This window comes from Babesia bovis, chromosome 1 (genome assembly GCF_000165395.2).
Source record: "Babesia bovis T2Bo chromosome 1, whole genome shotgun sequence".
Taxonomy (NCBI): domain Eukaryota; phylum Apicomplexa; class Aconoidasida; order Piroplasmida; family Babesiidae; genus Babesia; species Babesia bovis.
This window is the reverse complement of record NC_067396.1, coordinates 191,743-217,446: the sequence shown is the minus strand read 5'-3', so window position 1 is coordinate 217,446 and position 25,704 is coordinate 191,743. Positions and strand designations below refer to the sequence as shown.

At 38.8% G+C, this 25,704-nt stretch overlaps 15 protein-coding genes across 15 annotated transcripts; 6 read left to right on the top strand and 9 right to left on the bottom strand.

The window, feature by feature from the left end:
* Positions 1-91: 91 nt before the first annotated feature.
* On the bottom strand, positions 92-1,289 carry BBOV_I002410 (uncharacterized protein). Its single transcript, XM_051767455.1, has 3 exons — positions 1,104-1,289; positions 825-1,042; positions 92-786 (listed from the first exon to the last, which is right to left on the bottom strand). Exons 1-3 carry the CDS (start codon positions 1,249-1,251, stop codon positions 124-126), a joined length of 1,029 nt encoding a protein of 342 aa, XP_051622971.1. The 5' UTR covers positions 1,252-1,289; the 3' UTR covers positions 92-123.
* Positions 1,290-1,292: 3 nt separating this feature from the next.
* On the top strand, positions 1,293-3,605 carry BBOV_I002400 (putative cysteinyl-tRNA synthetase). Its single transcript, XM_001608840.2, has 8 exons — positions 1,293-1,762; positions 1,801-2,667; positions 2,702-2,860; positions 2,896-3,000; positions 3,036-3,202; positions 3,238-3,301; positions 3,339-3,491; positions 3,526-3,605. The coding sequence occupies exons 1-8, from the start codon at positions 1,304-1,306 to the stop codon at positions 3,577-3,579; spliced, it is 2,028 nt and encodes a 675-aa protein (XP_001608890.2). The 5' UTR covers positions 1,293-1,303; the 3' UTR covers positions 3,580-3,605.
* A 49-nt stretch (positions 3,606-3,654) lies between these two features.
* On the top strand, positions 3,655-5,066 carry BBOV_I002390 (uncharacterized protein). The gene is made up of 2 exons (XM_001608839.2): positions 3,655-4,273; positions 4,506-5,066. Exons 1-2 carry the CDS (start codon positions 3,836-3,838, stop codon positions 5,016-5,018), a joined length of 951 nt encoding a protein of 316 aa, XP_001608889.1. The 5' UTR covers positions 3,655-3,835; the 3' UTR covers positions 5,019-5,066.
* A 785-nt stretch (positions 5,067-5,851) lies between these two features.
* Positions 5,852-7,968, bottom strand: BBOV_I002380 (putative integral membrane protein). The gene has a single exon (XM_001608838.2). The coding sequence runs from the start codon at positions 7,891-7,893 to the stop codon at positions 5,872-5,874; it is 2,022 nt and encodes a 673-aa protein (XP_001608888.1). The 5' UTR covers positions 7,894-7,968; the 3' UTR covers positions 5,852-5,871.
* A 1,333-nt stretch (positions 7,969-9,301) lies between these two features.
* On the bottom strand, positions 9,302-10,488 carry BBOV_I002370 (lipoate---protein ligase family protein). The gene is made up of 2 exons (XM_001608837.2): positions 10,286-10,488; positions 9,302-10,146 (listed from the first exon to the last, which is right to left on the bottom strand). Exons 1-2 carry the CDS (start codon positions 10,467-10,469, stop codon positions 9,398-9,400), a joined length of 933 nt encoding a protein of 310 aa, XP_001608887.1. The 5' UTR covers positions 10,470-10,488; the 3' UTR covers positions 9,302-9,397.
* Positions 10,489-10,570: 82 nt separating this feature from the next.
* On the bottom strand, positions 10,571-11,406 carry BBOV_I002360 (Cyclin-dependent kinase regulatory subunit family protein). Its single transcript, XM_001608836.2, has one exon. The coding sequence runs from the start codon at positions 11,301-11,303 to the stop codon at positions 10,611-10,613; it is 693 nt and encodes a 230-aa protein (XP_001608886.1). The 5' UTR covers positions 11,304-11,406; the 3' UTR covers positions 10,571-10,610.
* Positions 11,407-11,955: 549 nt separating this feature from the next.
* Positions 11,956-12,763, bottom strand: BBOV_I002350 (putative Polyadenylate-binding protein 2). Its single transcript, XM_001608835.1, has 6 exons — positions 12,646-12,763; positions 12,521-12,607; positions 12,371-12,477; positions 12,223-12,310; positions 12,096-12,184; positions 11,956-12,059 (listed from the first exon to the last, which is right to left on the bottom strand). Exons 1-6 carry the CDS (start codon positions 12,700-12,702, stop codon positions 11,996-11,998), a joined length of 492 nt encoding a protein of 163 aa, XP_001608885.1. The 5' UTR covers positions 12,703-12,763; the 3' UTR covers positions 11,956-11,995.
* Positions 12,764-12,841: 78 nt separating this feature from the next.
* Positions 12,842-14,112, top strand: BBOV_I002340 (Phosphoadenosine phosphosulfate reductase family protein). Its single transcript, XM_001608834.2, has 4 exons — positions 12,842-13,029; positions 13,071-13,189; positions 13,406-13,511; positions 13,652-14,112. Exons 1-4 carry the CDS (start codon positions 12,851-12,853, stop codon positions 14,043-14,045), a joined length of 798 nt encoding a protein of 265 aa, XP_001608884.2. The 5' UTR covers positions 12,842-12,850; the 3' UTR covers positions 14,046-14,112.
* A 14-nt stretch (positions 14,113-14,126) lies between these two features.
* Positions 14,127-16,346, bottom strand: BBOV_I002330 (flavodoxin and oxidoreductase NAD-binding domain containing protein). The gene is made up of 6 exons (XM_001608833.2): positions 16,019-16,346; positions 15,875-15,982; positions 15,519-15,831; positions 14,838-15,481; positions 14,275-14,801; positions 14,127-14,238 (listed from the first exon to the last, which is right to left on the bottom strand). The coding sequence occupies exons 1-6, from the start codon at positions 16,331-16,333 to the stop codon at positions 14,133-14,135; spliced, it is 2,013 nt and encodes a 670-aa protein (XP_001608883.2). The 5' UTR covers positions 16,334-16,346; the 3' UTR covers positions 14,127-14,132.
* Positions 16,347-16,352: 6 nt separating this feature from the next.
* On the bottom strand, positions 16,353-17,985 carry BBOV_I002320 (AP2 domain family protein). The gene has a single exon (XM_001608832.2). It carries the CDS (start codon positions 17,841-17,843, stop codon positions 16,383-16,385), a length of 1,461 nt encoding a protein of 486 aa, XP_001608882.1. The 5' UTR covers positions 17,844-17,985; the 3' UTR covers positions 16,353-16,382.
* A 1,033-nt stretch (positions 17,986-19,018) lies between these two features.
* Positions 19,019-20,851, top strand: BBOV_I002310 (uncharacterized protein). Its single transcript, XM_001608831.2, has 10 exons — positions 19,019-19,168; positions 19,208-19,366; positions 19,404-19,476; positions 19,511-19,573; positions 19,610-19,644; positions 19,680-19,726; positions 19,839-19,914; positions 19,951-20,002; positions 20,037-20,119; positions 20,158-20,851. The coding sequence occupies exons 1-10, from the start codon at positions 19,028-19,030 to the stop codon at positions 20,839-20,841; spliced, it is 1,413 nt and encodes a 470-aa protein (XP_001608881.1). The 5' UTR covers positions 19,019-19,027; the 3' UTR covers positions 20,842-20,851.
* A 306-nt stretch (positions 20,852-21,157) lies between these two features.
* BBOV_I002300 (RhoGAP domain containing protein) lies at positions 21,158-23,009 on the top strand. Its single transcript, XM_001608830.2, has 3 exons — positions 21,158-21,301; positions 21,450-21,676; positions 21,871-23,009. The coding sequence occupies exons 1-3, from the start codon at positions 21,183-21,185 to the stop codon at positions 22,977-22,979; spliced, it is 1,455 nt and encodes a 484-aa protein (XP_001608880.1). The 5' UTR covers positions 21,158-21,182; the 3' UTR covers positions 22,980-23,009.
* A 10-nt stretch (positions 23,010-23,019) lies between these two features.
* Positions 23,020-23,706, top strand: BBOV_I002295 (uncharacterized protein). Its single transcript, XM_051767946.1, has 3 exons — positions 23,020-23,230; positions 23,290-23,540; positions 23,651-23,706. The coding sequence occupies exons 1-3, from the start codon at positions 23,057-23,059 to the stop codon at positions 23,703-23,705; spliced, it is 480 nt and encodes a 159-aa protein (XP_051623873.1). The 5' UTR covers positions 23,020-23,056; the 3' UTR covers position 23,706.
* A 2-nt stretch (positions 23,707-23,708) lies between these two features.
* BBOV_I002290 (uncharacterized protein) lies at positions 23,709-24,478 on the bottom strand. Its single transcript, XM_001608829.2, has 3 exons — positions 24,401-24,478; positions 23,950-24,364; positions 23,709-23,828 (listed from the first exon to the last, which is right to left on the bottom strand). The coding sequence occupies exons 1-3, from the start codon at positions 24,452-24,454 to the stop codon at positions 23,710-23,712; spliced, it is 588 nt and encodes a 195-aa protein (XP_001608879.1). The 5' UTR covers positions 24,455-24,478; the 3' UTR covers position 23,709.
* A 67-nt stretch (positions 24,479-24,545) lies between these two features.
* On the bottom strand, positions 24,546-25,586 carry BBOV_I002280 (uncharacterized protein). The gene is made up of 6 exons (XM_001608828.2): positions 25,490-25,586; positions 25,379-25,451; positions 25,148-25,204; positions 25,048-25,112; positions 24,731-25,012; positions 24,546-24,695 (listed from the first exon to the last, which is right to left on the bottom strand). The coding sequence occupies exons 1-6, from the start codon at positions 25,564-25,566 to the stop codon at positions 24,560-24,562; spliced, it is 690 nt and encodes a 229-aa protein (XP_001608878.2). The 5' UTR covers positions 25,567-25,586; the 3' UTR covers positions 24,546-24,559.
* Between the last annotated feature and the right edge of the window lie 118 nt (positions 25,587-25,704).

Genomic DNA, 25,704 nt, shown 5'->3' with positions numbered 1-25,704 from the left:
TTGTTACATTCCTGAAAACAAATAATGCATAATGCCTAGAATATCGAGTCTAATTATTGTTAACTATTCCCAGAAATTATGATGACTATCAAGGTAGTGATTTAAATTAAAGATGCGATAATGTCATAACACCTTCCGCTGAGTTTTTTCAGTAATAGGAAGCAGATGTGCCAACTTCAAGAAGCAGCTCTCCGTTAAATCATCGATTCGAATTAATTCAATTAACTCATTGGGTATTTTCAAACCCATTCTATCTAAATTCAAACAAAATAAAGGAATATCGACTGCGCAATCCTTCAAATCCATCAACGAAGGGTGTCCCTTCCCATCTAAAAATATGTGCTTTTCAAACAGAGTTCGCACTTCCGGTGTTATATAATTCACAGATGTATAGCCAAATGACAATATTGCTACGTCATTGATGCTAACTCCCTGTGCAGATAGGAAACGCTCCGTGACGTACTTGAACAATGCTGGGCTCTGGTATCCAACCATTGCATATGAAGTTAAAATGTTGCGTAAATCATACTCACTGAATCCGTCACTCATACATATATACTCCGCTAATGATTCCAATAACACAACATCCTTAACACCTATACGGGAAAATGATACCAGTAACCTTACAACATCGTACGGCGTGGATTCGGCGAGCCGCATATGAAACATAACACCAATCTTAGAATAAAGCGGTGTTGCAAATGGTAATAAGACGTCATTAACCGATACCATGTTGCATACGTGCTCAGATAACTGGCTCAGCTCGTCACATGTGTATCCATTAGTCTACACGGTAGTGGAATTTTAACAAACATATAACGTACTACATCAGTGCTATGCGAAATAAGGGACTGTATGAATCCAGCATCAGGTGCCCTTAGGATATATTCATAATTGCGATAAAATGTTACTACTCCCTTCCATATTCGCAAAGTGTCCTTGCCGTCGAGAAGTAACAACTTCTCGGAACAACATTCTATGAATTTTTGCCAAATTATTATATCACTATATGCGCATCTAGAAACATCAACAGCTATTTTACCTACAGAAGATCATATATGTGTATTTGTTTTCATATGGATATTATAGAGATAATTGCATACCTAAATGTTTGGCAGAGAGTGTTGGCATATCAGAAAGGCGACTAGGTGGCTCAGCAACTGTTGTAAACGGTCCTATGTTTCGTTGTAATGCAGGTAAAATCCATCCCTTAGCAAAACGCGGCAACACATAACGCGCGTAGACAACCATCTTGCCAACACATGGCAGATTAACAGGAAGTTTGATTTCATTACGTCATCATATGTTTTTACAAATTACATATGTTTTAACATTTTTTTTGATGCTTCTAATCCACACATGCCACGCGTTCCGCATCTTAACTGGTAACGCAGCAGTCAAGGGTAGAAGAGTCTTTCAGAACACACGCTTTGCAACAATGGCAGAATTACAGGAATCCTCAGCGAAACTTCGAGAATGGACCGTACCATCAAAAGATGGGAAATTCCGAACTGGTCTTTTGTTGCGCAATTCGTTGGCTGGTGATGCCAAAGTTGAATTTGTTCCAGAGAATGGAAGACGTATCAATTGGTATTGCTGCGGTCCAACGGTATATGACACTGCACATCTTGGTCATGCTAGGACGTACGTTGCTTGTGACACAATAAGAAGCATCCTGGAGCGCTATTTTAACTACGATGTCCATCTGGTTATCAACGTCACTGATATAGATGACAAAATCATACAACGAGCTAATGATGAGGTATGTTTTGCAGCTAGTTATGTGATAGAGTTTTTCAGGGTTGCAAATTCAATGAATTAGCAAGCCGATGGGAGCATGAGTTCTGGGAGGATATGGCTGCACTAGGTGTTGACCCACCCAACGTTATAACAAGAGTCAGTGAATTTTTACCAGAGATCATATCGTATATTGAAACCATCATGAAGAATGGCTATGCGTACGAAGCCGATGGTAGCGTGTATTTTGATATAGATGCATTTATTGGAAGTGATAAACACGTATACGCCAAACTGGAACCTAATAGCTATAATGATCTTTGCAGAATCACCGATGGAGAAGGTACCCTTGGCGAGGTATCGACACATAAGAAATCGCCCAGAGACTTCGCTCTCTGGAAGAAGGCTAAACCAGGTGAACCTTTTTGGTCAAGCCCATGGGGAGAAGGCAGGCCTGGTTGGCACATTGAATGCAGTGCCATGTGCTCAAACGTATTCGGGAAGGATACGATTATAGACATTCATTCAGGTGGTATAGATCTAAAGTTCCCGCATCATGATAACGAAATTGCGCAATCGGAAGCTTTTAGCGATCGCAACCAATGGGTAAACTACTTCTTACACTTTGGCCATCTGCATATTCAAGGGCTTAAGATGAGCAAAAGCCTAAAGAATTTCATATCCATTAAACAGCTGCTTAACAAATACAACAAGAGGCAAATAAGAATATTATTCTTAACATCCAGGCATGATGGGACATTAAATTACAACCCTGAGCCTCAGGGTATGGCAGAAGCTATAGCCATAGATGAAACATTTTTCAACTTCTTTTCATTACTCAATTCGAGATTGGACAAAAGAGAAAATGCCCAAAAATTGGGAGAGGATGATGTGAGGTTAAATACAGAGTTTGAAAGACTAAGAGATACGGTTAGTCCGAATAATTACTCGATCATTTTCACAGGTTCATGGAGCATTTTTGGATAATTTTGATACTCCGAAAGTGTTGCAATCAATGTGTGCTTTCATCAGTACACTTAATGCGTACCTATCGACGCCTCAATCGTATTTAAGACAAGCATTAGGGTTGAGCATTAAGAAATATATGTACAAAATACTGGAGGTAAGCGCTTTAAAATGACAACATATAATACAAAGATTTTAAAACTAAAGGAGCCAGGAACAGAATATGGCCAGGATGAAAACCAAGAATCTTCTGTTTCAGGCCCTTTACTCGAGCATTTATTAAACTTCAGAGCAAAGGTAAGTGAAGTTGAATTCGATACATTGGTATATAGACTCGCCTATTCGCTCAACATTGTATGAAAACTAAAGAGGTTGATGTCGGGAAAACGGCTGATCTTCTCAAATTGTGTGACCTGGTTAGAGATGAGCAACTACCAGAACTGGGTATTTTACTGGAAGACAGGGATGGAGGAGAGTTTGTTGTCAAGTTTAAATCAAAGTTGGTTTTTATGTACTTATTTCCATTTATATCAGGGATGCTCAATTGAAAGAGGCGGCAAGAAAAGAGGAATTGAAACAGCAACGGCTTAAACTAGAGGTAATGATCGATTGACTAACCTAGACACTATATGTAGGCTGAACAACAGCAACTACTGAGAACTCCGCCTTCTGAATTTATCAATCGTAAATTCCCTGGGAAGTTCAGTAAATTCGATGACCAACATCTGCCTACACATCTCGCTGATGGCAAGCCAGTATCAAAATCGGAAAGGCAATCGATGGCAAAGGTAAATATAATATTAAATAATTATGCATTTATAGATATTGGAAAAACATACTAAACAGTATGTAAAAAGGGAGGATACTGCCTCATAGTTGTAGTAGCAAACTGCCTACCTACCTACCTACCATTCAAGTCAGCTCAAACTTTTCCACATTCAACAAATTTTAAAATTTTTTACTAAGACCACAAAATGTGTAATCAATAATATGACTTCTCCATTGCTAATAAAGGGTAGAGATGTCACATGTTGACGCAGAAGTACTCTCCGTTAATTCCTCGAACGTTTAAAGCGTAGCGTCAACTTCAAGTCAAACAGCACATTTAGGCATTTTGTAACCTAAAGGAAAGATGGCAGAACGCAAGGTGCTTAATAAATACATACCTCCGGATTTTGATCCTGCGGCGTTGCACGCCAATCGTGATATTTTGCGCAATGATGGCTACGGCCGTGGTAAGACAACTTTTGCGAGACGTATAAAGGGTGGAATGAGTGCTAGGATGCTTGATATACGCATGATGTTCCCATTTACATTTAGATGTGAAAGTTGTCGTGGTTTCACATACATTGGTACCAAGATGAATTCCAAAGTGATGAGATTAAAGGAAGATACATATCTTGGTATTGAGAAACATAGGTTTTTCGCTAAATGTCCTCATTGCAGTCACCAAATTATATTTAAGACAGATCCACAACACGGAGATTATCTCTTGGAATCTGGTGGTACTCGTACATATGACGCTCATAGAGATGCGGAGCTGGCAGCGGAGGCCATATCTAAAGACGAAGTAGGTTTTATTTATGGTTAATTCAATATATATGAATTATATAAATATATCCATTGCAAAATGGTCTATCACACGATCAATTGTCTGATGCTACTGTTTTGTCGGATAATCATAGGGTTAACTCATTAATTTTTCTGTTTTTAACTATATATTTATATACTATACTGGTTCTAGTAGTTTGTTCTTTTAAACATCTTTATGTTGATTTAAAAAGTAATTAACAATATTACAGGACGAAAGGGCCGAAAACCAGGATAAAACAGAAAAAATGATAGAGAAAGCAGATCATGCTTACGCTGAGTATGAAGTATTAGAACGATTGACTGCTTTAAAAAGAAGGGCAGGTAGGATGAGAGACCGAGAAAATGCGGCAGAGTTAAGTCTACAACAGATACTGAAGGAGAAAAAAATTAACTTTGAATCAGGTGCGAACGATGAAGACATTGCACTGTTTCATAAAGAACAAGAGGAAATGTATCGCAAATACGCCGAAGCAGATGACAATGCCATTACTTCGGTGTGGTGCTCTGACACCGCTGAACAAGAGGTACCCGTGTCGATTGAAGAGGAAATTGAAAATGATGCACCGGAAGAGTTGGATGAAATTAACACATCCTTTGTCACAAATAATGGGAATACTATTATAAGAGCCTCGGCGATTACCGTAAAGCATCTACCTGCAGTGGCCGTTAAGAAACCATGTCTTACAATAGATAATCCATTCGGAGGGTATGACAGCGATTGACTAGTTGTGTCGAACGTTAGACTTATTGTACTATAATCGCATTTACATTTGCTCCGTCTATACGTGTATCCTTTCGGTAATGTGGTGGTTGAATACCATTTGCTTATCCAGTCTGCTACTACACAATGTTGTCATTTTGTCTCAAACATAGTTGTTTTCATATGTGTCTATGTGAATTTTGATTCCCATTTTTTGCTAAAATCAATATACGGATGGGCGATTCATTTCTCGGTATTAACCAACAAAAATTATGACGTAACTGTGTTGTAAATTACTCGAGTTGTCATTCTTCTTTTTAAATCGTGTCGCGTATAGGTCGAACTAATACCAAAAATAGTCACAACAAACATGTAGTCTATCAAGTTGATCATACGTGGCATGGGGGTTAGAATAAATTGGTAGGAATTCAACGTTTGAAATTTTATATTGTTGCAACGACTCAATAGCAGTGATGTCAATTAGTCAATACTTCTACCTGCCTCTTTGTTCGGACGATAACACTACATCCTACATGGAATTGCTCATCCTATAGCAATGACAACTTGCTTGTTCATTAATGCTTAGATAAAAGGCTGTCTTCTAAAATATTGTGTTGTAGATTTTTTACATGAATATAATACCTAATATTCCTTCATCAATTGAATATTGCAATTATCCCGAAGATAGCTTTACAATGATAACCCGATTATAACGACATATGTAGTCATGGATAAATACACCTTTTCTACGCATCAACAGAGTAGAACGTGTTGTAATAATTGATTACGAAAGCCATATATGAAATAAATTATAAGTTCTAATGTGAATAGATAGGAAGGTGAATTAGATAAAACTGATGCTTGGTTAGAGTCATCTATATTCGAAAATTAGTCAAAGGTATAATGAATGGATTTTGTGAGTGTTCATATTCAGATAATAATGTTTCAAACGTGAATTCTGGCATACCAATAGCTTCTGATTCTGACGGATGCTTAATGTTGTCCGACTCTATTAGTGGCAAAGCTGGTTCTATCGGTTGTGTTACGCTTGGCTCTGATAGTTGGGTTTCAGACGTATCTATTTGTTCTATTGGAACTTCTTCGATGTTATCTTGTGAAATTGGGCATGGAGTGTTGAATGAATTCTCAACCGATGTTTTTTCTTGTGGCATCATAGAATCTGTAAACTCGACTGTGTTATAATCAGCCAGCGTTTCAGTTAAATTCAAGGGGTCGACTTTTGTAAAACCTGTGCTGGCCCTTGGTTCGATGGGAACCTCGATTTCCTCATTTCTCTGGGCGTAATTAGTCGGGTAGGCGGTGTATGGAACAGGTGCTCCAATAGTCATACCTTGTCTGAATATTTCGATATTGTTATCATTAGTATACTCAGATGTATAGAAAGTGTCAACTTGTGATAGTGTTGAACTTGTATCACCACGTTGAATCCCAGTCTCATACGAATCATATTGTGACATGCATTGCGTTTGAGGAATTACAAGATGCGTTGTTGCCGCTGTCCGAACAGAACCTTCTATATGGGTGCCCATTGAATGCATAGTGACTGCCGGAATGCCACTGGCTAAACATTTTTCTATAGGAGGTAGATAATTATGTGATTCTAGGGTAGCATTATTTGCATCGGTAGTAGGGTTTATGATTTTGATGTTATATATCATATCTAGACTGGAGTTCGCACAACTATCATATAATTCGATATAGTAGTCAACGCGATTTCTTCTTTCTCTTAAATATATCTTCTTTAATCGATGTGGAACACCTTTGGTGAACTTCGTAATGCTAACCACCACAAATTTCCACTGGTTGAATACATGCGTAAAGATTTCAACATATCTTACATATTCATCGAAGGCAGCACTGTAGATCATCTGACCTGTTTGTGAACTCTTTACACCGATGGTAGGGTATTCAAGATATCGCGAACCCAAAATGCTATATTGGGTATATAACCAGTCACCTCTTTTTAGATTGGCCAATATAATTATGTCAGGTACACTGACTTCAACACTATCAACATAAATATACAGATGATTAGATGTAGAAGGACGTGAGTTATCTACATATTCGTTAAACTTTAATGCGAACCTAACTATATTTCTCGGTCGGAAAATTCCATCCGATATTGGGGGTATCTCCACAAATTTTGACTCACTCGATGGTAAACCTTTGAGCCATAGTGTGATCGACATTGTACCGAGTACATGATATATTTTCACGCTTTGAGATATAAGCATTGGGTTACTATAACTACTGGCATTTGTTTGGGAATCCAAACCATATATAGGTGATATAAATATATTTGGGTTTGTAAACCTTAGTATCCTACAACCATTCAATTTCTTATTATAAGCCCTCTTACTAACTAAATCCAAACTAATACTAGTACCATCTTCTTCCTCCTCACGTGATCTCACTAAGAATGGATGTAGAAAAAGGTGATTTAAATTTATAGGAATGGAAATGGAGGCAGCCAGGAGCATTTTATCGCGTCGGGTTAACAGTACACAATGAGGTGCGACAATTTTGCAAAATGTAGTATGTAGTTGTTTTTGTACTCCCTTGATGCATCGATTAGTTTCTATATATATTTCACTGCCTCTTCTATATTCTTGAACATAAACGTCAGTTACAGAAGTCATATTGCGTAGCATTGTATTATAGTAACAGGTTTTGTATTTAACAGCGCTAATCATCTCAGTCCTTCCGTGGAATATTCTATGTAATCCTCCTCTAATGAATGATGCATGATAAACTTCCACATCTTGAGGATATACAGAACGATCTAGATCTATTATAATAGCATAACTTGGTATAGTCAATATAAACCCGCCCACCGAAGCGAGAGTGAGGTAATGGGACAAATCATATGAGAACATGTTATATACAGCTGAGAAACAGAATGTTGCAATATGAATGTTTTGAATTTCGTAGATTAACCATGTCGGGCTACATTTATGGTGATATAAAAACTGTCCGTGAAAAAATCTATCTGCAGCACCATCCTCCTATATGAAGTCCAACTATATAGACTACATCCCCGAGTTGTTTAACGGCTGTATCAGTGAATTCCAATGGATACCACACCAGATGTCATATCGGTTGGTTGTCTATAAATTTTTTGTTTATTCGATTTCATTAACGTCAACCGTGAGAGCAAATAAATAAACTCGCGTAAACTAAACATTTTGAATGATAATCTACTACCTGTATTCTCTGAATACGAAGATATTTGTTCGAATAACTAATTGATTTTCTCAAAATATAAACTGAAAATATTTTTATATATTTTTGCCCAATGTGGCTCCGTTGATTGGTAAAAAATCAGACAATACTTGCTCAACGATATGCCATTTTATACAATATATACTCCTTGATCAGTACCTTGTAACAAATTATTATTAGGTTTTATTCGTAAATCTAGATGTTTTATTATGTTGTATATTGCATCGGATATTATCGTTGAATGAACATTTTAAACTCATTATAGACAAACATACATGTTATTTTCACATATTCACATGAATACAACCGAATCACCAAAAATTGCACGATGAAACGGGATTGATCATGAAGTGCTGTTGATTTGCAATGATTATGTTGACAACTTATGTACGATAATCGTTGCTACCTATCCTAAAGACACCACACCATGATCTAAGTATGTTTTTGACATCATTAAGACCATTGCAAATCATCAAACTCTATGGTGCTGTTTGACTAGTTATTAAAAGGGGCAAATGCGCGATAAATTATTAGGACCATATTATGAAAATATTTAACGCTAAAGTAATATGATTTATAACTAAAATGTGAAGCAATCATGGAAGATAGTAATATGTTTCCCATCTAAAAGCAGCTTCTTGGCAAGTGGCTTCACAACCCCAAGTGTCTTTGGGAATATAACTACATAAAATCATCTAAGAAGATAAAGAAATGCAACATTGTGATGTAGTCTACGTGATAACATTAGCCAGTAAACGTGAAACCCTCTGAGGAACCAAGCATATGATTGGGGATTCCATATGTAAAATGTTTACTGTTCAAGAACCTGTGACATACCCCAAACAACATACAACGGCGGTATTATCTATGAAAATCAAACATCTACACAGTTACAACTGCATATGTTGGTCTATATCATAGAGATTTTCGATATGTCAAACAAATTAGATGACCTGATGTCATAGTTGTGTATGAACAGTGTGGCAAAATTTAGCATAAATGGATAAGTTATCATTACGATATTAAATCAATGATCGAAACATGTATTGTAACTTAATCTAAAATTTGGAATCACCATTAACCTTCCCCAATAGTCTGGTATCCTTGGAACACGGATCGTTATATAAGTTACCCTTGAATATTGTTTCACATCTGCTGTCAACATTCTTGGGTTGCTGGGTTTGATAAACACAATATGGCTTGCTGTATGAATTCGTCTGATAGGTGAATCAAATTTTTGTCTATTGCATTACTTATGTTGTGTGGTGATGGAAGCTTAGATACAGTTACATGAATTTTCCTATCAAATAAGCTCCCAAATGAACTATTCACCTTTTCACACAGACCTTCTTCAAAATCGGTAATTGTTTTCATGCCTAAATGTGGATTTAACGCTTCGGTAACACAGCGCATGAACTCGGTGTGGTGGCGACCCTGTCGATATTTAGGGGCCTTTGTAGGCTGTACTAACAATTGTGATATAAGTGGTGATATATTCCAGGGGAACACTGTATGATGAACAAATGCTTTTATATTGAATGCTTGGGAATTACCCGCCACTTTGTGGTATTCATATGGTATTGCTTGTTCACTCACATTATACGTTTTTGCAGGGTTATCACCCTTGACCACATAATCACCTTCAAGGTTAATGAATCGTTCATTGAACAATCCAGAACGTTTAAAGATGTTTTCATAACTCCATTCACAAATTTTGGTTGGGGATATATCTTTTGATATGGCTGTTGATGCGATAATACTAGTATTCAAGCTATTTTCATCTACAATTACAGTACCTCCACCAGTAAACCGTTTGATAATGGAGATTCCATCATGTTTAGTTTTCTCAACATCCTTTACAAATTGTTCTGGCTTACCTGCAAAGCCCATAACCACAGCCTTTGCACCTGTAACTGTTTGACGACGTAATATAGTTATTCGTTAATCGATGTAATTGCATAGAAGAAAATCATGATTAGCACAAATTTATAATATTCCATATTCTACAAATACAAAATACAACACTCGCGTTTATGAATATTATACCTGTTCTTTTGTGATTGTTAACAATGAAGAAGGCAGCCTTTTCGGTGGCTGGTGCAACCTTCCTATAGAGGAACTCTTCGAATTGCAATTGACGCAGAAGATCTATTCCATCCAACTGAAAGGTATATAAACTATGATAGGTTTGAGCGGATAAATGGTCAATCCATTTTAATAATTTTGCCATAGTCTAAAGTAGATCTTAATATATTCACTACTGTGAGACTCGCAGTGTGTAACTACCTACTACATATTGGCATATGAAAAAACCCAAAACCATTAGTGACAATTTGTAAACCCTTTAAAATATCAGTGCCCTATTGTGTATTTAGCTACCTAAAGGTCGTCTTAGTATGAGTTCTTCCAGTTTGTTGCGGAAAACCATGAAGTGCTCCCACCCGGGAGAAAGATCTATCCCTAATTGATGGATAATCTGCATCTCGGTTAAAAAATGTCTGCCACAGCTTTTCAGTATGCGATAAGCCTCATTCCTTACCCCCCTAGTTAGAATGACAAATCTGTACGTGTATTTGTTGTCGTTAAACCTAGGGGAATAATAAACATCTCCAAATGGCGTCGTTTTGTAGGAATAGTCAGAGAGGTTGGTTGTGCTAATGGCATAGTTTGGCAAATTAGTATTCACCGGCGATTGTTGCGAAGACGTCGCAATATTTGACCACGTGTCTATAGCACCTTTAATCTTGATTTCACCAGCATCGACTCTTGACCAGAAATCAGTATGTGAAATACGTGCTCGTTTATTTCCAGTATGAGAATCCGTCTTTTGCGAAGAATCATCTTCCATATCCGCATCACTACTCATTGCATATGATGCGCTGGCTAGTCTTATGTGCCTTGGCATAATAAACATGGGCAACTCCTGCTTAGTCCGGATACCATCTATGCTAACCTTAGTGCTTCCTGAGCATTTATTTTCATAACTACTTGGTCCAATGCTATCGGAGATTGACCTACTAATGGCCACTCCCGTAGATTCCAAGCAGACATCAACTGTATCCATGGTTCCTGTAAAAATGTTTGCAGCAGAGTCTTAGAATACAAAGATGACCTCTTATACGCATGCAACGCAGGCAGTTCCTCCCGGAATACAAACCTGCAGAGTTACAGCCCTCTCATGAAATCAGTTAAAGCATCCGTAATTCTCACGCAGCCAGCCGACAGGTAATGGACTTTTCAACGGTAGAACGAGCAATGTGCGAACAAAACTCGTGCCCAAACAACCAAAAATATGGAGACGGACGACAGATTTTCGCCAGACAATCAGCAAAACTCGCTGGGTACACACAAAAGACGCTTTGGTACCCTTGTGCACATAGAACCCTCAGTCATTCACCGCGGGTTTTCTACAGTAAAAACACAATATTACATATTTATAACAATCATACACACCCAGCAATGCGATTTAACATATGACTAATGGCCGGTGATAAAATATTCATACACGACTTTCCCGCCTTTTGGTGTGTAAACAAATTGCGCACGAGTGGGACGTCTATATCTATATTAGTCAGAGTCAAGTCAATGACCAATCGTCTCCAGTAGCGCACAAGTGTCTATACCGTCTGAACTGCGGAATGCGCCGACATATGGCAGGGAATGAATGGGGATGAGCGGGGTGTGATGGGATAATGACAAGCTGTAGGACGTGTCCTGTGCTGTTAGGTCACACACTAGCCCTTTTTGAATAATACATTAATAGGGTTTCCCATAGCCTCCACGGTAACCACCGCGGTAGTGTGTATTATACCGTCCTCCTCTACAACACGTTCACATACACATTGCCTACTCTTACCTCATTGGACGGAAACCCCGTCCGCGTCCACGACTTGGCTGTGCACGCTTCCTATTATAACCAGGAATGTTTTTCCTTTTTGGTATGACCTGAATGGTATTGAATAACGGTTACATAACCACTTTACCTTAATTATCCGTTCCTTGAAGAGACAATCATTAAGCATAACGGCATTGTTAACGGCATCTTCACTCGCAAACTCAATATAAGCATACCTGCAAAATATTTCTCCGTCAAATAAGGGAAAAATCGATTATATATATCCCTATACTTACCCTTTGGGCTTACCAGTCCACTTATCTACCATAATGGTAATTCTATTTATTTGACCAGAAGCCTTAAAAAATTCTTGAAGATCATGTGGTTTAGTGGAGTAGTCTACCTATGGCAGAACAATGACCGATGTTCGTTGGAATCACACTTACATTTCCTACATATATTGATCTACGGTCAACTTCGTCATTTTCCTCTTGATCTGCCGATTCATCTGCCATTTGACATTCTGTCATTCCCTAATAGAATTACTGTTATTTCATCATGATAATCAAACCTGTAATTTCTTGAGTTCATCATCCAGGATGACCATCTCAGCACCGTTGGTCTCCATATTGCGATCATTAGCTATGATTCTATATTATTATAAAATTAACTTATTAATATAATAAATTTTGTTGATTCTATGACATATTTTGTCCGCTTTTAGAGTTCGCCGCACTTGCGAGGCGTGAAGGGGTTTTGTAGCGGGTTGGTTGCGTATGCATCATTACATCTACACGGTATTTCAATGTAAAATGTCACAGGCGTGGGAAAAGCTAGAGAGATTCAGTCGGATTCTTTCAGCTCCCCTCCAACGCCATGTTCTACGTGATGGTGACTCGGATCGACTAGTGTCCCTAATTGAACGCAGTTTGAAACTTCTATGGCAATCTTATAGGTATGATACTCACTTTTTATATTTATTTGACACTATTGTAGCGATTTGGGTTATGGTAACGTATATGTATCTTTTAACGGCGGTAAAGATTCCGTTGCGATTTTACACTTACATCGTTTGGCGACACTTTGGAACCCTCAATCAAAATTATCAGCATCAGGTAGGACACCAACAAAACGGTATTCAACTATAAAGCTATGTTGAAATGCGGTGAATTGTAGATTCCTATATTCATGATGATTACGAACTGTATTTTTTTATATATGCCTAATCTTTCTGTTTCCTATAATCTAAATACGATTTTAAAGCTCCATTTCAAATAACCTTTTAAATTGTCTCGCATATTAATAATGCAAAAGAGTATATCTATAAGCAGGTAGCCCTCTTAATGTAGTATTTTTTAAGGATCCGGACGAGCGACTATTCTCCGATATAAACGATTTCATTTTAAAGACTGGTACTAAGTATAATTTTTCAGTGAGGTAGGTCTATATGTGCAGATTGGGTTAATCTTTATTTATCCTTCAATGTTTCATACCATTGGTTCATCTGGTACATAATGTTTATCGAGCATTAAGTTATATGATATTGTCTAAACGACATTATGATTCAATTGCGGCAGTGTTATAGAGGGACCATGGAATAAAGGCATACCTCGGCTGTCTTCTGGAAGCAAAAAGGGGTATATTCTTGGCTGCCGAGATAGCGATTTTGCAAAAGGTTCACTAAGCGAAGTGGAAGAAGGTTGCGTCGATGGGATCAAGTTCCACCGTATCCATCCTATATTACACTGGGGATACGGTGACGTCTGGAACTTCTTGAGGCTTTTTTCTTTAGAGTACTGTAGTCTATATGATGTTGGATACACTTCAATAGGGGGGACAGAAGATACGGTAGCTAACCCTTATTTAAGGAAGCCAGACGGTACGTATGCTCCAGCTTATACCCTAGACGATTGGTCTCTGGAACGTTTTGGACGTAACAAAGCTTCACACAAGTTAGAAAGTTCCACATGATACAATTCATTTTTGAATTCCACGTTTTGATTATCGGGACCATTAGACCAGTATCGCTGTAGTTTTTACCAGCTACCTTTGGAAAATCTACCAAAGTTCTTCGACATATTTTTGTTGCGTTTTTAGCACAGCAATGTCAATCTTCAGAAAATGTTGAAGCATTGCTTTGACCTGGGCACCCATGGCTTTGCTCCTACATCAGATGTATAACATTGTCAAAAATACTCACCCACACACGTATATCAATCCGCTTGAGTTTAGAATATCTTGCACTTGGATAATGTGGTTTCGTAATATATGTTGTACGTATTCGTGCTTTCCGGTTCTAGAAAGTGCGATGTTTACACTGTAGTTCGGCATGTTCTTTAAACCTTCAATTTCTTCCTTATACAAGATATGTTGCTCATCTCTGAAACCGAAGAATATTATGCGTCGGTGCGTTGTGTTCCCCTGTTGCCACAATGCTCTGAATGGTGCGATGCCTGACCCGTTTGCTATCATGACCAATGGCTTATCGAATATATCGCTGATTAGGCTGAAAGCAGATGGTCTCTTGTATAGTTTTACTACATCCCCCTTTTGGAGCGAACACAAATAATGAGTACAAGCTCCTTTATACATGCGATGCAAAGCGAACATTTTTTCCGTGCCTGGCCTTACTTCGTAGCCGATCTCCTTTTGAATTCTCGATTTGAATGTTTTGAAAGTAAAATTCCTTTTCTTAACAAGTTTTATTGTTAAATCAATCTTGTTTGTCTACGTAATGATGAAACTGGGTTTCACGTTTCCTACCTTTGGATGGGAAGATACAGTATATGCTTTTGTTACCTTCTTGGGTATAATTTGTAAAAAGCCTCCAATGTTGAATATTGCATCATGCATAAAAATTTCAATAAACTCTTGCAGCGTCAAGTGCAATTCCTCTTTCATTATTTTCATCAAAGCTTTTCTCTTGAAGAGTTTATTGAGGTATTGACATGAGTGGTTGCTTTGCAAGAATGTCCCCAAGTTACGTAACGTTTCTTCATCCGGCAATCCCGTGAGGTCCAAATAATAACGCAATGCATCACCAATTGTGCATGGTATTGGGAACGGGGCTTCAAAGTTCATTTGTGTGTCTACTGTTGCATATCTCGGTACAAATGTGATGAGCTTTTCCATATCTTGTTCTTTTATATTTAGTTTATCCATGAAATACGATACAACCTTAGGAGGATTTGCATACAATACGTTTATCGTTTCAGCTGCATTGAATTCACCATATGATTCGATTGTTAGCATATTTGTCGTCTCTTCACTTTCTGGTGTCATATTGATGTTATCGATAACCACATGATCTACACATTGCCATTGCTGCTTGCATACAACAGTAGCACTTATGGGTGTACAATCGCTCTTTATCTGATCTTTGGACAGATATCTTAACTCTAACGGCACTGTAATTATATTATATCACGCAGTATTAAATCTTACCGCAATCCCTCCAGGTTTCTTTTAGGCTTACGAGTAATGGTTTTTCGTAAAATGTTTCTGAAACAGGCTCTATCACGAGCCTTTTTGCCAAGGCATTGCATACATCTCGTGACCATTCTTCAAAGTCACTTTTTAAATCGGTTGCATCGTCACCCAATTTTATTGGTAAAAGTGCTTTGGCACCCAGATTGATCAATATATTGTTGAGATTTTTGGATGCATTATTAAACTGAGGATACTCAGTGCTACCCAGTCCGAAGATACAATATTCAAGACATTCCAGTCTTTTGGATTCGTCTTCCATTAACCTTAGCTGTTAATTTAGTTGAACAAAGTTGATAAAGAAGACAACCTACCCATCTTACAAATCTTTCAGCATTGTCTGGAAAGTGTCCATCATCATGCGTTGCTATTAGAAATATGGCGATGGTATTAGGGCGGAGTAGATCGTGTTCATCGAATTCCTAAGTATTATTTGCTTTGTCTACTGTATCACACACCTCTAGATTGACGCTAGATCTTTGGAATATTGAGTTCCAGTCTGCTAGCCGATGTGCAAGGGTTTTGGCGAATCTCTCTGCTGTACCGGTTTGACTGCCATAGTATACGACTATTTTCTTCGACACATCGGCATTATCCGCTTCTATATTCGTATTTGAGGCTTTCTCAGTGGTATTATTGTTAGTTTCATTATCGTTCTCTTTTTTGTTCGCGTCATCTGTGCTTTCGCTGTTACTATTCCAGACGTAATACGCAACGTAAAACAAAACCGTGGACGTTATAATCATGAAAATAGCTTTATTATTGTTAGACATAATAGTTATTTATATAATAAGTCTGTTGTCTTATGTACACTATTTTAATTTACTCCATGTCATCCATATAGTTAGAATCTGTCACGTTTATGTAATCTAGATCCCTGAAATTGTTGGCGGCCAATCTTTCATATGTAGGTTCTTCCATGATATCTCCATCGTTGTCACGGTGCTGGAGTACGTACGTCTTGTATAGCTCTGCGTGTTTACGTGCCATCACCGACGAATCATATCTTTTTGCATAAAATGACTTGGAATGCTTGGTGCCTTCCCTAGTCTTCCATTGAGCCATGTATCTCTGCTGTCGTTTGTCGAACGATACACTGGCTGACACTACATTGTTACACCTGGAGGCAGCATGGTCTTCATGTGATGCATCCGACCTTCCCGATGATGGAGCTTTAGGTGCTGTATTAGGACCACGGGGTGAATCTGCACGCCTCTTTTTACCCCTTCTGGATTCATCAGATTTCCTACGACCGGAGAGCGGTTTTATTCCGTATTCGCCAGCGTAATCCGGATCATAATTGTTAGACTTTCTAGCACTTGATCTTTGTCTGGTGCTAACTCTGGATTCCGAAGATGACGTGCGTGAAGTTCTATTTTGTTTTATATTACGCAAACCTTGCGCATCACGAGGCTTAGAAACGACCTGCATAACCAGTTTATCAAATTCATTCTGGCTCCGCGTGTTATAGATCCTATGTGTTTCTTGGATAACAGCTTCTTGCATTGAGCTGAGTTGCCTCATCCTTTCTTCCAATTCAATGGCGTTCATTTCTGCGTCTAGGTATTCAGGGTTGTAGAATGATTCGTCATCATACTGTTCAGCGACATTAAATGCTGCTGCAATGTCCATATCAACATCGGAGTGCAATCCACCTTCTTCTTCATATGGTGTCAGCGAATATTGTCTATTTTTATATTCCCAGTTGAATTTATTCCATGATGGTATTTCGTCGAATTTGCTAACTCCTATTGTTTGATCGAGGTCACCTTGAAGTTCCACATTGTTTACTGTCCTCTCAAGCATTTCATTGTAGCTTTTATTATCAAATGGAGTATTATTCCTCATACACTCAAGTCGATATATTATTTTGAAATAATCCACATCTGCTACTTGTGCCCACAATGATGCGATCGCATCATCGGGGTCTGCAGCCTCGGCGTCAAACCTATCATAGATGGCACTGAATATCGATTCATAACCCTGTAGCAAGCTCATATTGTTTGTAGTAGCTATTTGATTGAAGTGGTATGCAAAATCGTTTCCGTGAGGTAGAGTTCCCCAAGGTCTACATACAGATTTAACTAGACCAAGGGTATTTAACAGTTTCATTTGGTACATAAAGAAGAAAGCTTGATTGGTTCCATTAGGCAAGGGTTTCACAGGAGGAGCCCATATCGATCTAGTTGGCTCGTCATGCACGAATGAGGGTTCTGTTGTTTTAGTCTCTGGTGATTGAGGGAATCCAGTTTGTTGGTAGGTAGCAGGGTTGAATACTAGCATCCTGATGTTCTTTATGATCTCAATGAATAGAATCCCCCTGAATTATATGGTATATATATCGAATGTTAAATTATATAAATCCCTACAATTGTTCTTTTAGGGTAAACATTGAGGGGAGTCTTCAGCATCTGACATGACATTGGTCACGCTTTAAATGTAAAGACACTGTTCCTTATACGTTTTTACCCACACTAGTTTTACAAGCGTAAAAACGCATAACCAAATATTAATATATAACACGTGTGCCTCTCCTATAATGTGCACCGATAGTAGAATCCTGAGGGTTCCGTTGATGTCCACTTATGCGTCTAGATGCCATAACGCAGAGTGACAGATTCGTAGTGTTCACGAAGTGACAAGATTGTTCCACTACTGATCTATATTGCGTATGGTACAATCATCGAGTTGACATCCATTACGCGCACATCATGTCACCACATGCGTCATTCAATTGCTAAAAAACACGATGACAGCGCCTAATTGCGCTTTATTATATAATATACAACACCATGTACTACCTATTTTAGACTGCGTCACCGTGTGTGCGCGATTGTTAATGACGGTATGAACCATACTACTGTGAGGCAAACTATTAATACTTAGTAGTCCACGCGTGTGTGACATTTATTATTTTCGTTAGATGTTACAGATAACCATCATTACTACTTGGACGTTTGATAATCAGACTAACGGGTCCATCTTCCATAAAGGCGTACTTCTTCATGGGTGTACGACAGTGTCTTCCATTCTTTGGAAGCATGTATCTACATTGTAAGCTTTATGTGTTATTATTTTTATTGAATCACATCTGAGAATGGTCTACGTAGGATGTCTATTAACATAATGCTCCATTGAGCCCATGCTTTTTAGAATCTAACTGCAGCGTATGTCTTTTCGGTATATAGGCGCATATTCACGCGTTATATATCTACGATCGTTATATACTAACATAAATGCAATGGTAAAACCCATTTTATGCGATACATTGACATCTTCATTTGATGTCTGAAGGTTATTGAATTTTCAAAGTGCTGTTAACAATGTCAAGTCATATATTATGGTATAACAATATTTAAGCGTTTATAACAACTGTTAGACTTTGTTATGATAATTTTATTCTGCACCTGCGGTCCTTACCCCTATTTGTGAGTGCATTACTGCAAGAAGCACTTAATATTTAGGTCATGGAGTTAGACTTAGAGAGCGGTCTATTAACCGGACCGTTTTTTGATCGCAACATACATAAAAACATTGATGTGTGTCCTTCTTTGTGTCGCCATAGGGGTTCTGCCTTTCGTGGCGGACTTGCAGGCAGATGTCTAGAGGTATGTTAGCATAATATGACTATAAAAATTTACACACAGGGTATTATAGAGTTGTTCGACACTAATGGTCATCATATTACCGGAAATGCGCCGAATATAATTGCTCGATTATCGTATACTGGCAATATATTCAACCCTAAGGAGCAACCTGTAGAGCGGGATGTGCATATAACTGCTGTTGACAGTAGTCATTATAAGGTAAATCAGTGTGTATGAGTGGAACTATCTTATTCAGCTACGTTACATGGTGGATATCGCTGGTTCATGGATGTTGTCTATTACCCTTCCCTCTGGTCCGCATATAGCAGGTATCTCGTTTCTAGGATCATTCATATGTAATAGGATCACCTTTCAAAATTGCAATAGAGCCAGCTGAAGCATCTCCATACACCAGTATTCTAACATGTTGGTTTTTGTTATGTCATTTTGACCGTACTGTAGGCATACCTCAAAATGGTTATCAAACTGATCAAAAGGTATAATTTAATCTCCAGTGAAATAGTTTAAGCAGGAGTTCATTATTGAAGCCATGGATGGATTTGGCAATCTGCTGCGTAGGTACGTGCGGAAACTACATCATTTCACATGGTTCATGGTGTTACGTTTTCGGACCCTTCAGTATGTGACACCCTAGTTAAAATCCTTGTTAGATGAAATATACTTATACCAGGGGTGGAACTCCTTTCGTGGTCACATGTTTAGGCACGGGGAAGTTACTATCAACTTATGACTGTAATAACGGTCAAGTAGGTTTGCTGTTATTAGCGGTCATAGTTATATAGCACCGTGTGATGTGTCAGACTGAACCAAATAGCCAATTCAGTCAATTGCGTGGTAGGTTATTGATAATCGTTTAAATGTCTCTCAGTTACTCTGATGGGTAAGGATATCGTGAACTCTCCTTTTGTTCTCTCGTTATCGACTCCAACTTCATCTTCTCCTTCATCTTTGGTAATGGTTTTTTCACTTGTTCACTATATACATCACAGGATCCATTTACAATAGCCCTTGAACGTTGCAAATCAGTCTTTACTAAGCAGATTGGTTTACATCATGCTTATGCCGACATATCCGCATCATTGGTAAAAGAGCAGCGTGAAGCTGCGAAATCGTATCATTCAACTCGTTTACAAATTGTACATACTCTTCCCGTTAAGTTTAACATTGCTGATCCTGATACTACATTGGCTGCGAAACGCCAGGAGATGATTGCCAAGCACCAGAGTCTAAGCGAGGAGATTGAGGAGTTATCTGCTAAGGTTCGTGCTGCCGAGGCTGTTGGTAAAGAGATATTGGATGAATTGGTGGAGCGTTATGACACATCTACCAGGTTACACAAGGATGCCGTTAAGGCCTATAAGTTTGTTCGTAGAGAAATTGATGACCGAATGTATGCCACCAACGCTCGCCATCGTTTTGCTGCATCTTTGCGCAACGGTTCTCCTGATGCCATTCGTAAGCACGAGGAGCAGAAGGCTCTTGACGAGGCTGTATCCGCGTACTACCAGGGTTCAGACAAGCCGGAGAATGCTAGTCAGCGCATTCAGCTTGTCACTCGTCAATACATGTCTAATGAGGTAACATCGTGCATTACATCTACAACTCCTGATAAGCCTAATACTCCTGCATTCTGGATGATGGAAGGTCGGTTCAAGCCTCCAAGACCTTCGTGATGAAAATTATTCATGATATCTCATATAGAGACAGTATATTACTTAATCGTGTACATTTAGATTAATAAGCTTTAATTGACAATGGTCGACATAATTGAAATGCAACAATTATTATGCTTTATGTAACATTTACTAGACAATATAATGACATATTGTCGTATATGATCTCTCGTGATTACGTATTGGGTTAAATATGCGAGTTTATTCAAATGGATGTACACATGAACCTATTCTATTTCTTTTTGGTACTTTGGCACTCTTGCGAGTGCGATTATGATGGTGCTTGAACCTGTTGGCATTCATTTGTCATATCCATTGTTCTGTTAACAAAATTCCTAAGGATGTCATTTACATCCGCTTTTAATTTTTATAAAGTTCCATATGACTCCGATGTAGAGCCAATTGAGCAGTATGGAAGTACTTACATACAGATGCTTGCGGAGGATTTTAAGGAGGATGGGTACGTTGATATTGTTACACTTGCATACCAGATAACGTTGGTAATTGATGTGTAATATATCTATTGGATATTATCTTGATGTGTATTGGATAATGCCATGCCATGGATTCATTCAATCATATAGTTCGGTAAATATTTTCTTTTGCAGGTTTGATGAGCCTAATTTAGTGACATATTTGGGGAAGGATCCAGTGGGTAATTCAGTTGTTTTGATTGTTCCATCGATTTCTGCTCGTATTTGTGAGAACCATGAAGATGCATTACGGCTCATGGTCAAGAAGATGGATCGTCACTGTTCATCGAAATATTCTTTGATAGTATGTCAAACATGCACTACTTGGTCTGATTACAACTCCTATAACTTCGTGAACCAGTGTAAGTTTTTTACATTATTAGTCCCTGTGATATTAGTTCTCTATTATTTTTATATATTCATACTAGGGACCATGTCAATAGTTTTTCATTGTATTTTCTACTCGTTGAATATTATCATTATGTCCCACATGCATTTATTCTTTGTCAAGTGAATTCTATTTGCATGGCACCGTGCATTCCTTTATCTTTTCTAGGGTACGACATGCTTCCTAAGGCTTCTAAGAAGAACCTGGTTAAGGTGTATCTTGTACATTCTGCTTATACAACTAAGACGGCTCTTACATGTGTTTCACCATTTGCTGGCTTGCGTGTTTGGGAGAAGTTGGAGTTTGTGGACCAGTTGGGTGAATTGTTGAAGCGTATAAAGTTGGACACCAAGAACATGCTTCGCAACTTTCCATATGCAGTACAGCGTGCCGAGGAGATTGCTTTAGGTATATCGACACCTCTTTCGGTGTTTGGTACTGAAATGTGGATTTTAGCGCAACGTGTTGGTCGTCCTTTTAAGGGATTCCCTCTCATTCCGCCAGTAGTTTCTCATGTTCTGGAGAAATTGATATCTTCGGATGTGATCGACACTCCTAATTTACTCAATATCCAATGCACTCCCGATGTTCTGTACACTGCTGTAGATAATCTTGAGAATTACGGTGAGGGTTGTAAGATTGAGTCTGCCGAAGCGGCGGTAGCGTTATTCAAACTGATAATCGATAGTCACGTTGGTGGTTTGATCGGGCCATCTGGTTACATTACGTTCAAGAATGCGCTTTTACAAGGCAACACTGATGATGAGTTGGTGAAGATGATTGCTAAGGTGATTAGTGAATTTTCCAGTATTCAGAAGGACTGTATTCTATGTGTCATAAAGACACTACGCGCTATAGCTCGTCGTGCATCTAAGAATCATATGACAGTTCGTGCTATATCTAAAATTCTTGCTGGTTCATTTTTTAGGCCACTTTCTCCGGATACATATTGCTCTAAGGTGATGTCGTCTGGTGAGATGGTTCTGGGTACTATGATAGAGAAGCCAGATATATTTTTCAAGCGTTCTCAACCAGCTGAAGAGCAGGCATCTGTTCGTTCCAAACATGATAAGCGTTCTGATAACGCTAAATCATCATCTGGTCCACCGTTAAGTAAATCACCTTCTATGCGTGCTCGTGAGGAGATACAGCGAGTGAAACAGCGCAGGGAGGCTCAGAAGGATGGCAGTGCTAAGCCTGATGTGCCTTCACCTCGACCCATTCACCCTTCTATGGATGATGAGGAGCCTGAGGATATCACTGAGATTGAGGAGTGAGGCTGTGTACCCTATTTTCGCCATCCTTTATCGTCGCAGGTTACCATTACTACATTCTTTTTATACATCACCTTTCGATGGGTAAGAATGGTTTAAAACTCGCTGCTGTCGCTAACGCTAAATGTGTAAAGCAGCCCGTTTCTAAAGGACTGCCAACTAAAGGCGCGACTGGAGCACCTAACAAACGCTTTGATATACTTTATAAATGGATTTGTTTTGATTTGAAGTTATTACAGCGTTTGGTTTATCGTGTAGGTTTTCTGTTTCATAATTTTTTCGAACTTTTGTGTATAACCTTAACTTGTTTCAGAACAAAAGTCAATACCGTTCAAGTGCTTTTATGAAATCTATATGCACAAGTTCACGTTTCATAAAGCGTTTGACTACCTTTATACGAAAAAATCGTACGGTTTCTGGGCCATCATTTTTACATGATAATGAATTTAATCACTTGTTGTACATCAGTTTGAAGTCGGTTCTATCGACTGGTGAGGACCTTTCACGAATTCACGCCCATCACTTCCATGTACCACTAATATCTGTCTTTTTATGCATATACGGGTAGGTTTTAATATTGGCTTTTGCCGTAGACAATTAAAGATGTTGTTTCCTTTGCAAATTTATACAGCTGTTTAGAATGTATATTTCTACTTTTAAACATTTTTGTTCAGGCGACTCCTGTATTTGTTGAAGAGGATTCCGGAGTCACTTAGTACCAGTACTTAGTAACTCAGATATCGGCATGCACGAGCATTCCTACTTTGAGTTGCTCTTTCTTTTGGACGCCGCAAAGCAGTTCTACTAGTTTGAGCGCAAACTCCATTGCCGTGCCCGGTGCCTTTGAAGTTACTGCAATGAAATATATTTAATGTGAGAAATATATCACGCGATGCAATTTGTCCACTCAAAGTTTGGTATATTGGTTAATAATAGCAAGTACATAAATCAACACGTTGTGTAACAAACATACCGCATTTTCCAGACACACAAACACGACCTTTACCGACGTATGGTAGGGCATCTTCGAACCCTGGGTATGCAACGGCAGCAGTCTGCTTGTCCAGAATACCACCAGCTGCGAGTACCACGGCTGGTGCTGCACATATTGCTGCATAGTAACGGTTGCCATCTTTATGTTGGTTGAGCATTTTGATTAGCGTCGTAGACTCAGCGCAGTGTGTGGACCCTGGCAAACCTCCTGGTACAACGATGAGGTCAAAAGTCTTTTTTGCGACGTCATCGATGGCGGCATCTGCTGTAATCTTTGTTCCGTGAGCCATTACCACATCTTTGCTTTTATGTACTGATGCCACTGTTACTGTGACTCCTGCACGTCTTAGTACGTCGACAACAGTGACAAATTCAATGTCTTCCGATCCGTTGGCCTGCAGTGGCTATCTACATGATTCCTACTTTCTTACCACGGCTATCAATGCCTTCTGTTCCTTAGAACCCATTTTAAATATGAAGCACATAACTTTATAATTTTATAGATTGACTTTTAATAGTCGGTGATTCAGACTCTACGTCGTATCGCCCGTTAAGTGAGACGTTAGTGTGTGGCATAATCAAATACGACATTACGCCCGTTTCTCCGTTGTCTGGATCCAGTTGTGCATACGTTTGACAATTGTGCCGATAACGAGTGCCAATGCCATTTGTGATGCCATTATGATGATGTTGGAAATAACCACTTCTTCACCGATTTTGTTGAATCTGGAAACACTCAGGGACATAGATTGTTGACTTACACTGACATTGTAGGTCCGCATATCATTGCTAAAAAGACCATAAACGCACAAAGGGGTCTCTTGGACCTATCACGTTGCCAGAGGAAGAGCAATGCTGTAACGATGATTGAGACCAGTATGTGCAAATGTGCTTGGAACGCCTCGTAAAGGAACATATTGGTTTCGTCTGCGTTGCTCAGTGTGCTGACGGTTTGGAACACCGTCCTTCCGATATTTTCGGGCACTGACCATCCTATGCCAATGCCCAGTACGATATTGTTGACGTTAGTGCTGGCGTTAGTCCTTTTGATCATTATATACCGTTACTCAAAACCTACTTCCCGCGCAGAGGCAACATTATTCCCAGGTATAGAGCCGAGTTGAGGATTGCCATGACGATATCCTGTATATAGTTAATCACAGTGATCCATATCGTACCTCAGTGAAGATATAGTTACCTACAAGCTCCGGTATACCGGTTGCCATGATGAATACCTGAAACATATATCCATTGATTGCGATAGTTTTACATATATAGGTAACAGTACGAATTCCCTGGTAATTATAGCTTTAGATCCACTTATGATCTATATAGTTACTACTTTTCGGTGATATACGTGATATTGACGAATGTTCAGGTAACATCACCTTCGTCAGTTACACACTTACCTTGACGGCATTTGCCGCTACGTAGTATCCACAGGACCGCAATGCGGTCCATCCGTTATTTACATTTTGTGCTCTGTGAATCGGTAAGTTTAATTACGGAGATACGCTTACAGCGATGATTTGGTATAGACAATCCAGTACGGTGATACGATGAGTACTAGGCAGGTAGCCACCTGAAGAGCCCTCATGATAAAAGTCGGAAGGGTTATTTACACCCAAAATCATCACATGTCTATACATCGCTTCAATGGCTCGTCGAGGAATTGGGCGTTTAATTATACGGTACCTGTTGACCCCCTTTATTCATCAGCACAATTTATTTGTTT

Bases quoted from the DNA above. Each gene is read 5' to 3' on its own strand.
- BBOV_I002410 (XM_051767455.1), bottom strand. From the start codon at position 1,251: ATGGTTGTCTACGCGCGTTATGTGTTGCCGCGTTTTGCTAAGGGATGG. The intron at 1,043-1,103 runs GTATGCAATTAT...GATCTTCTGTAG, and splicing joins ACTCTCTGCCAAACATTTAG to GTAAAATAGCTGTTGATGTT. The intron at 787-824 runs GTACGTTATATG...ACTACCGTGTAG, and splicing joins TTTCGCATAGCACTGATGTA to ACTAATGGATACACATGTGA.
- BBOV_I002400 (XM_001608840.2), top strand. From the start codon at position 1,304: ATGTTTTTACAAATTACATATGTTTTAACATTTTTTTTGATGCTTCTA. The intron at 2,668-2,701 runs GTTAGTCCGAAT...TCATTTTCACAG, and splicing joins TTGAAAGACTAAGAGATACG to GTTCATGGAGCATTTTTGGA. The intron at 3,302-3,338 runs GTAATGATCGAT...CACTATATGTAG, and splicing joins AGCAACGGCTTAAACTAGAG to GCTGAACAACAGCAACTACT.
- BBOV_I002390 (XM_001608839.2), top strand. From the start codon at position 3,836: ATGGCAGAACGCAAGGTGCTTAATAAATACATACCTCCGGATTTTGAT. The intron at 4,274-4,505 runs GTAGGTTTTATT...ACAATATTACAG, and splicing joins AGGCCATATCTAAAGACGAA to GACGAAAGGGCCGAAAACCA.
- BBOV_I002380 (XM_001608838.2), bottom strand. From the start codon at position 7,893: ATGTTCTCATATGATTTGTCCCATTACCTCACTCTCGCTTCGGTGGGC.
- BBOV_I002370 (XM_001608837.2), bottom strand. From the start codon at position 10,469: ATGGCAAAATTATTAAAATGGATTGACCATTTATCCGCTCAAACCTAT. The intron at 10,147-10,285 runs GTATAATATTCA...AAACAGTTACAG, and splicing joins TAACAATCACAAAAGAACAG to GTGCAAAGGCTGTGGTTATG.
- BBOV_I002360 (XM_001608836.2), bottom strand. From the start codon at position 11,303: ATGGATACAGTTGATGTCTGCTTGGAATCTACGGGAGTGGCCATTAGT.
- BBOV_I002350 (XM_001608835.1), bottom strand. From the start codon at position 12,702: ATGGAGACCAACGGTGCTGAGATGGTCATCCTGGATGATGAACTCAAG. The intron at 12,185-12,222 runs GTAAAGTGGTTA...AATACCATTCAG, and splicing joins TCAAGGAACGGATAATTAAG to GTCATACCAAAAAGGAAAAA. The intron at 12,060-12,095 runs GTAAGAGTAGGC...AACGTGTTGTAG, and splicing joins CGGGGTTTCCGTCCAATGAG to AGGAGGACGGTATAATACAC.
- BBOV_I002340 (XM_001608834.2), top strand. From the start codon at position 12,851: ATGCATCATTACATCTACACGGTATTTCAATGTAAAATGTCACAGGCG. The intron at 13,030-13,070 runs GTATGATACTCA...ACACTATTGTAG, and splicing joins CTTCTATGGCAATCTTATAG to CGATTTGGGTTATGGTAACG. The intron at 13,512-13,651 runs GTAGGTCTATAT...CAATTGCGGCAG, and splicing joins AAGTATAATTTTTCAGTGAG to TGTTATAGAGGGACCATGGA.
- BBOV_I002330 (XM_001608833.2), bottom strand. From the start codon at position 16,333: ATGTCTAACAATAATAAAGCTATTTTCATGATTATAACGTCCACGGTT. The intron at 15,983-16,018 runs GTGTGTGATACA...AATAATACTTAG, and splicing joins GATCTAGCGTCAATCTAGAG to GAATTCGATGAACACGATCT. The intron at 14,802-14,837 runs GTAGGAAACGTG...ATCATTACGTAG, and splicing joins CTGTATCTTCCCATCCAAAG to ACAAACAAGATTGATTTAAC.
- BBOV_I002320 (XM_001608832.2), bottom strand. From the start codon at position 17,843: ATGCTAGTATTCAACCCTGCTACCTACCAACAAACTGGATTCCCTCAA.
- BBOV_I002310 (XM_001608831.2), top strand. From the start codon at position 19,028: ATGGAGTTAGACTTAGAGAGCGGTCTATTAACCGGACCGTTTTTTGAT. The intron at 19,367-19,403 runs GTAAATCAGTGT...TATCTTATTCAG, and splicing joins TTGACAGTAGTCATTATAAG to CTACGTTACATGGTGGATAT. The intron at 20,120-20,157 runs GTAATGGTTTTT...TATACATCACAG, and splicing joins CATCTTCTCCTTCATCTTTG to GATCCATTTACAATAGCCCT.
- BBOV_I002300 (XM_001608830.2), top strand. From the start codon at position 21,183: ATGTCATTTACATCCGCTTTTAATTTTTATAAAGTTCCATATGACTCC. The intron at 21,302-21,449 runs GTACGTTGATAT...TTTCTTTTGCAG, and splicing joins GAGGATTTTAAGGAGGATGG to GTTTGATGAGCCTAATTTAG. The intron at 21,677-21,870 runs GTAAGTTTTTTA...TATCTTTTCTAG, and splicing joins CTATAACTTCGTGAACCAGT to GGTACGACATGCTTCCTAAG.
- BBOV_I002295 (XM_051767946.1), top strand. From the start codon at position 23,057: ATGGGTAAGAATGGTTTAAAACTCGCTGCTGTCGCTAACGCTAAATGT. The intron at 23,231-23,289 runs GTAGGTTTTCTG...AACTTGTTTCAG, and splicing joins TACAGCGTTTGGTTTATCGT to AACAAAAGTCAATACCGTTC. The intron at 23,541-23,650 runs GTAGGTTTTAAT...ATTTTTGTTCAG, and splicing joins GTCTTTTTATGCATATACGG to GCGACTCCTGTATTTGTTGA.
- BBOV_I002290 (XM_001608829.2), bottom strand. From the start codon at position 24,454: ATGTGCTTCATATTTAAAATGGGTTCTAAGGAACAGAAGGCATTGATA. The intron at 24,365-24,400 runs GTAAGAAAGTAG...TAGCCACTGCAG, and splicing joins AGAAGGCATTGATAGCCGTG to GCCAACGGATCGGAAGACAT. The intron at 23,829-23,949 runs GTATGTTTGTTA...ATTTCATTGCAG, and splicing joins TTGTGTGTCTGGAAAATGCG to TAACTTCAAAGGCACCGGGC.
- BBOV_I002280 (XM_001608828.2), bottom strand. From the start codon at position 25,566: ATGAGGGCTCTTCAGGTGGCTACCTGCCTAGTACTCATCGTATCACCG. The intron at 25,205-25,378 runs GTAAGTGTGTAA...TATATGTTTCAG, and splicing joins TAGCGGCAAATGCCGTCAAG to GTATTCATCATGGCAACCGG. The intron at 24,696-24,730 runs GTAAGTCAACAA...GAGTGTTTCCAG, and splicing joins TGCGGACCTACAATGTCAGT to ATTCAACAAAATCGGTGAAG.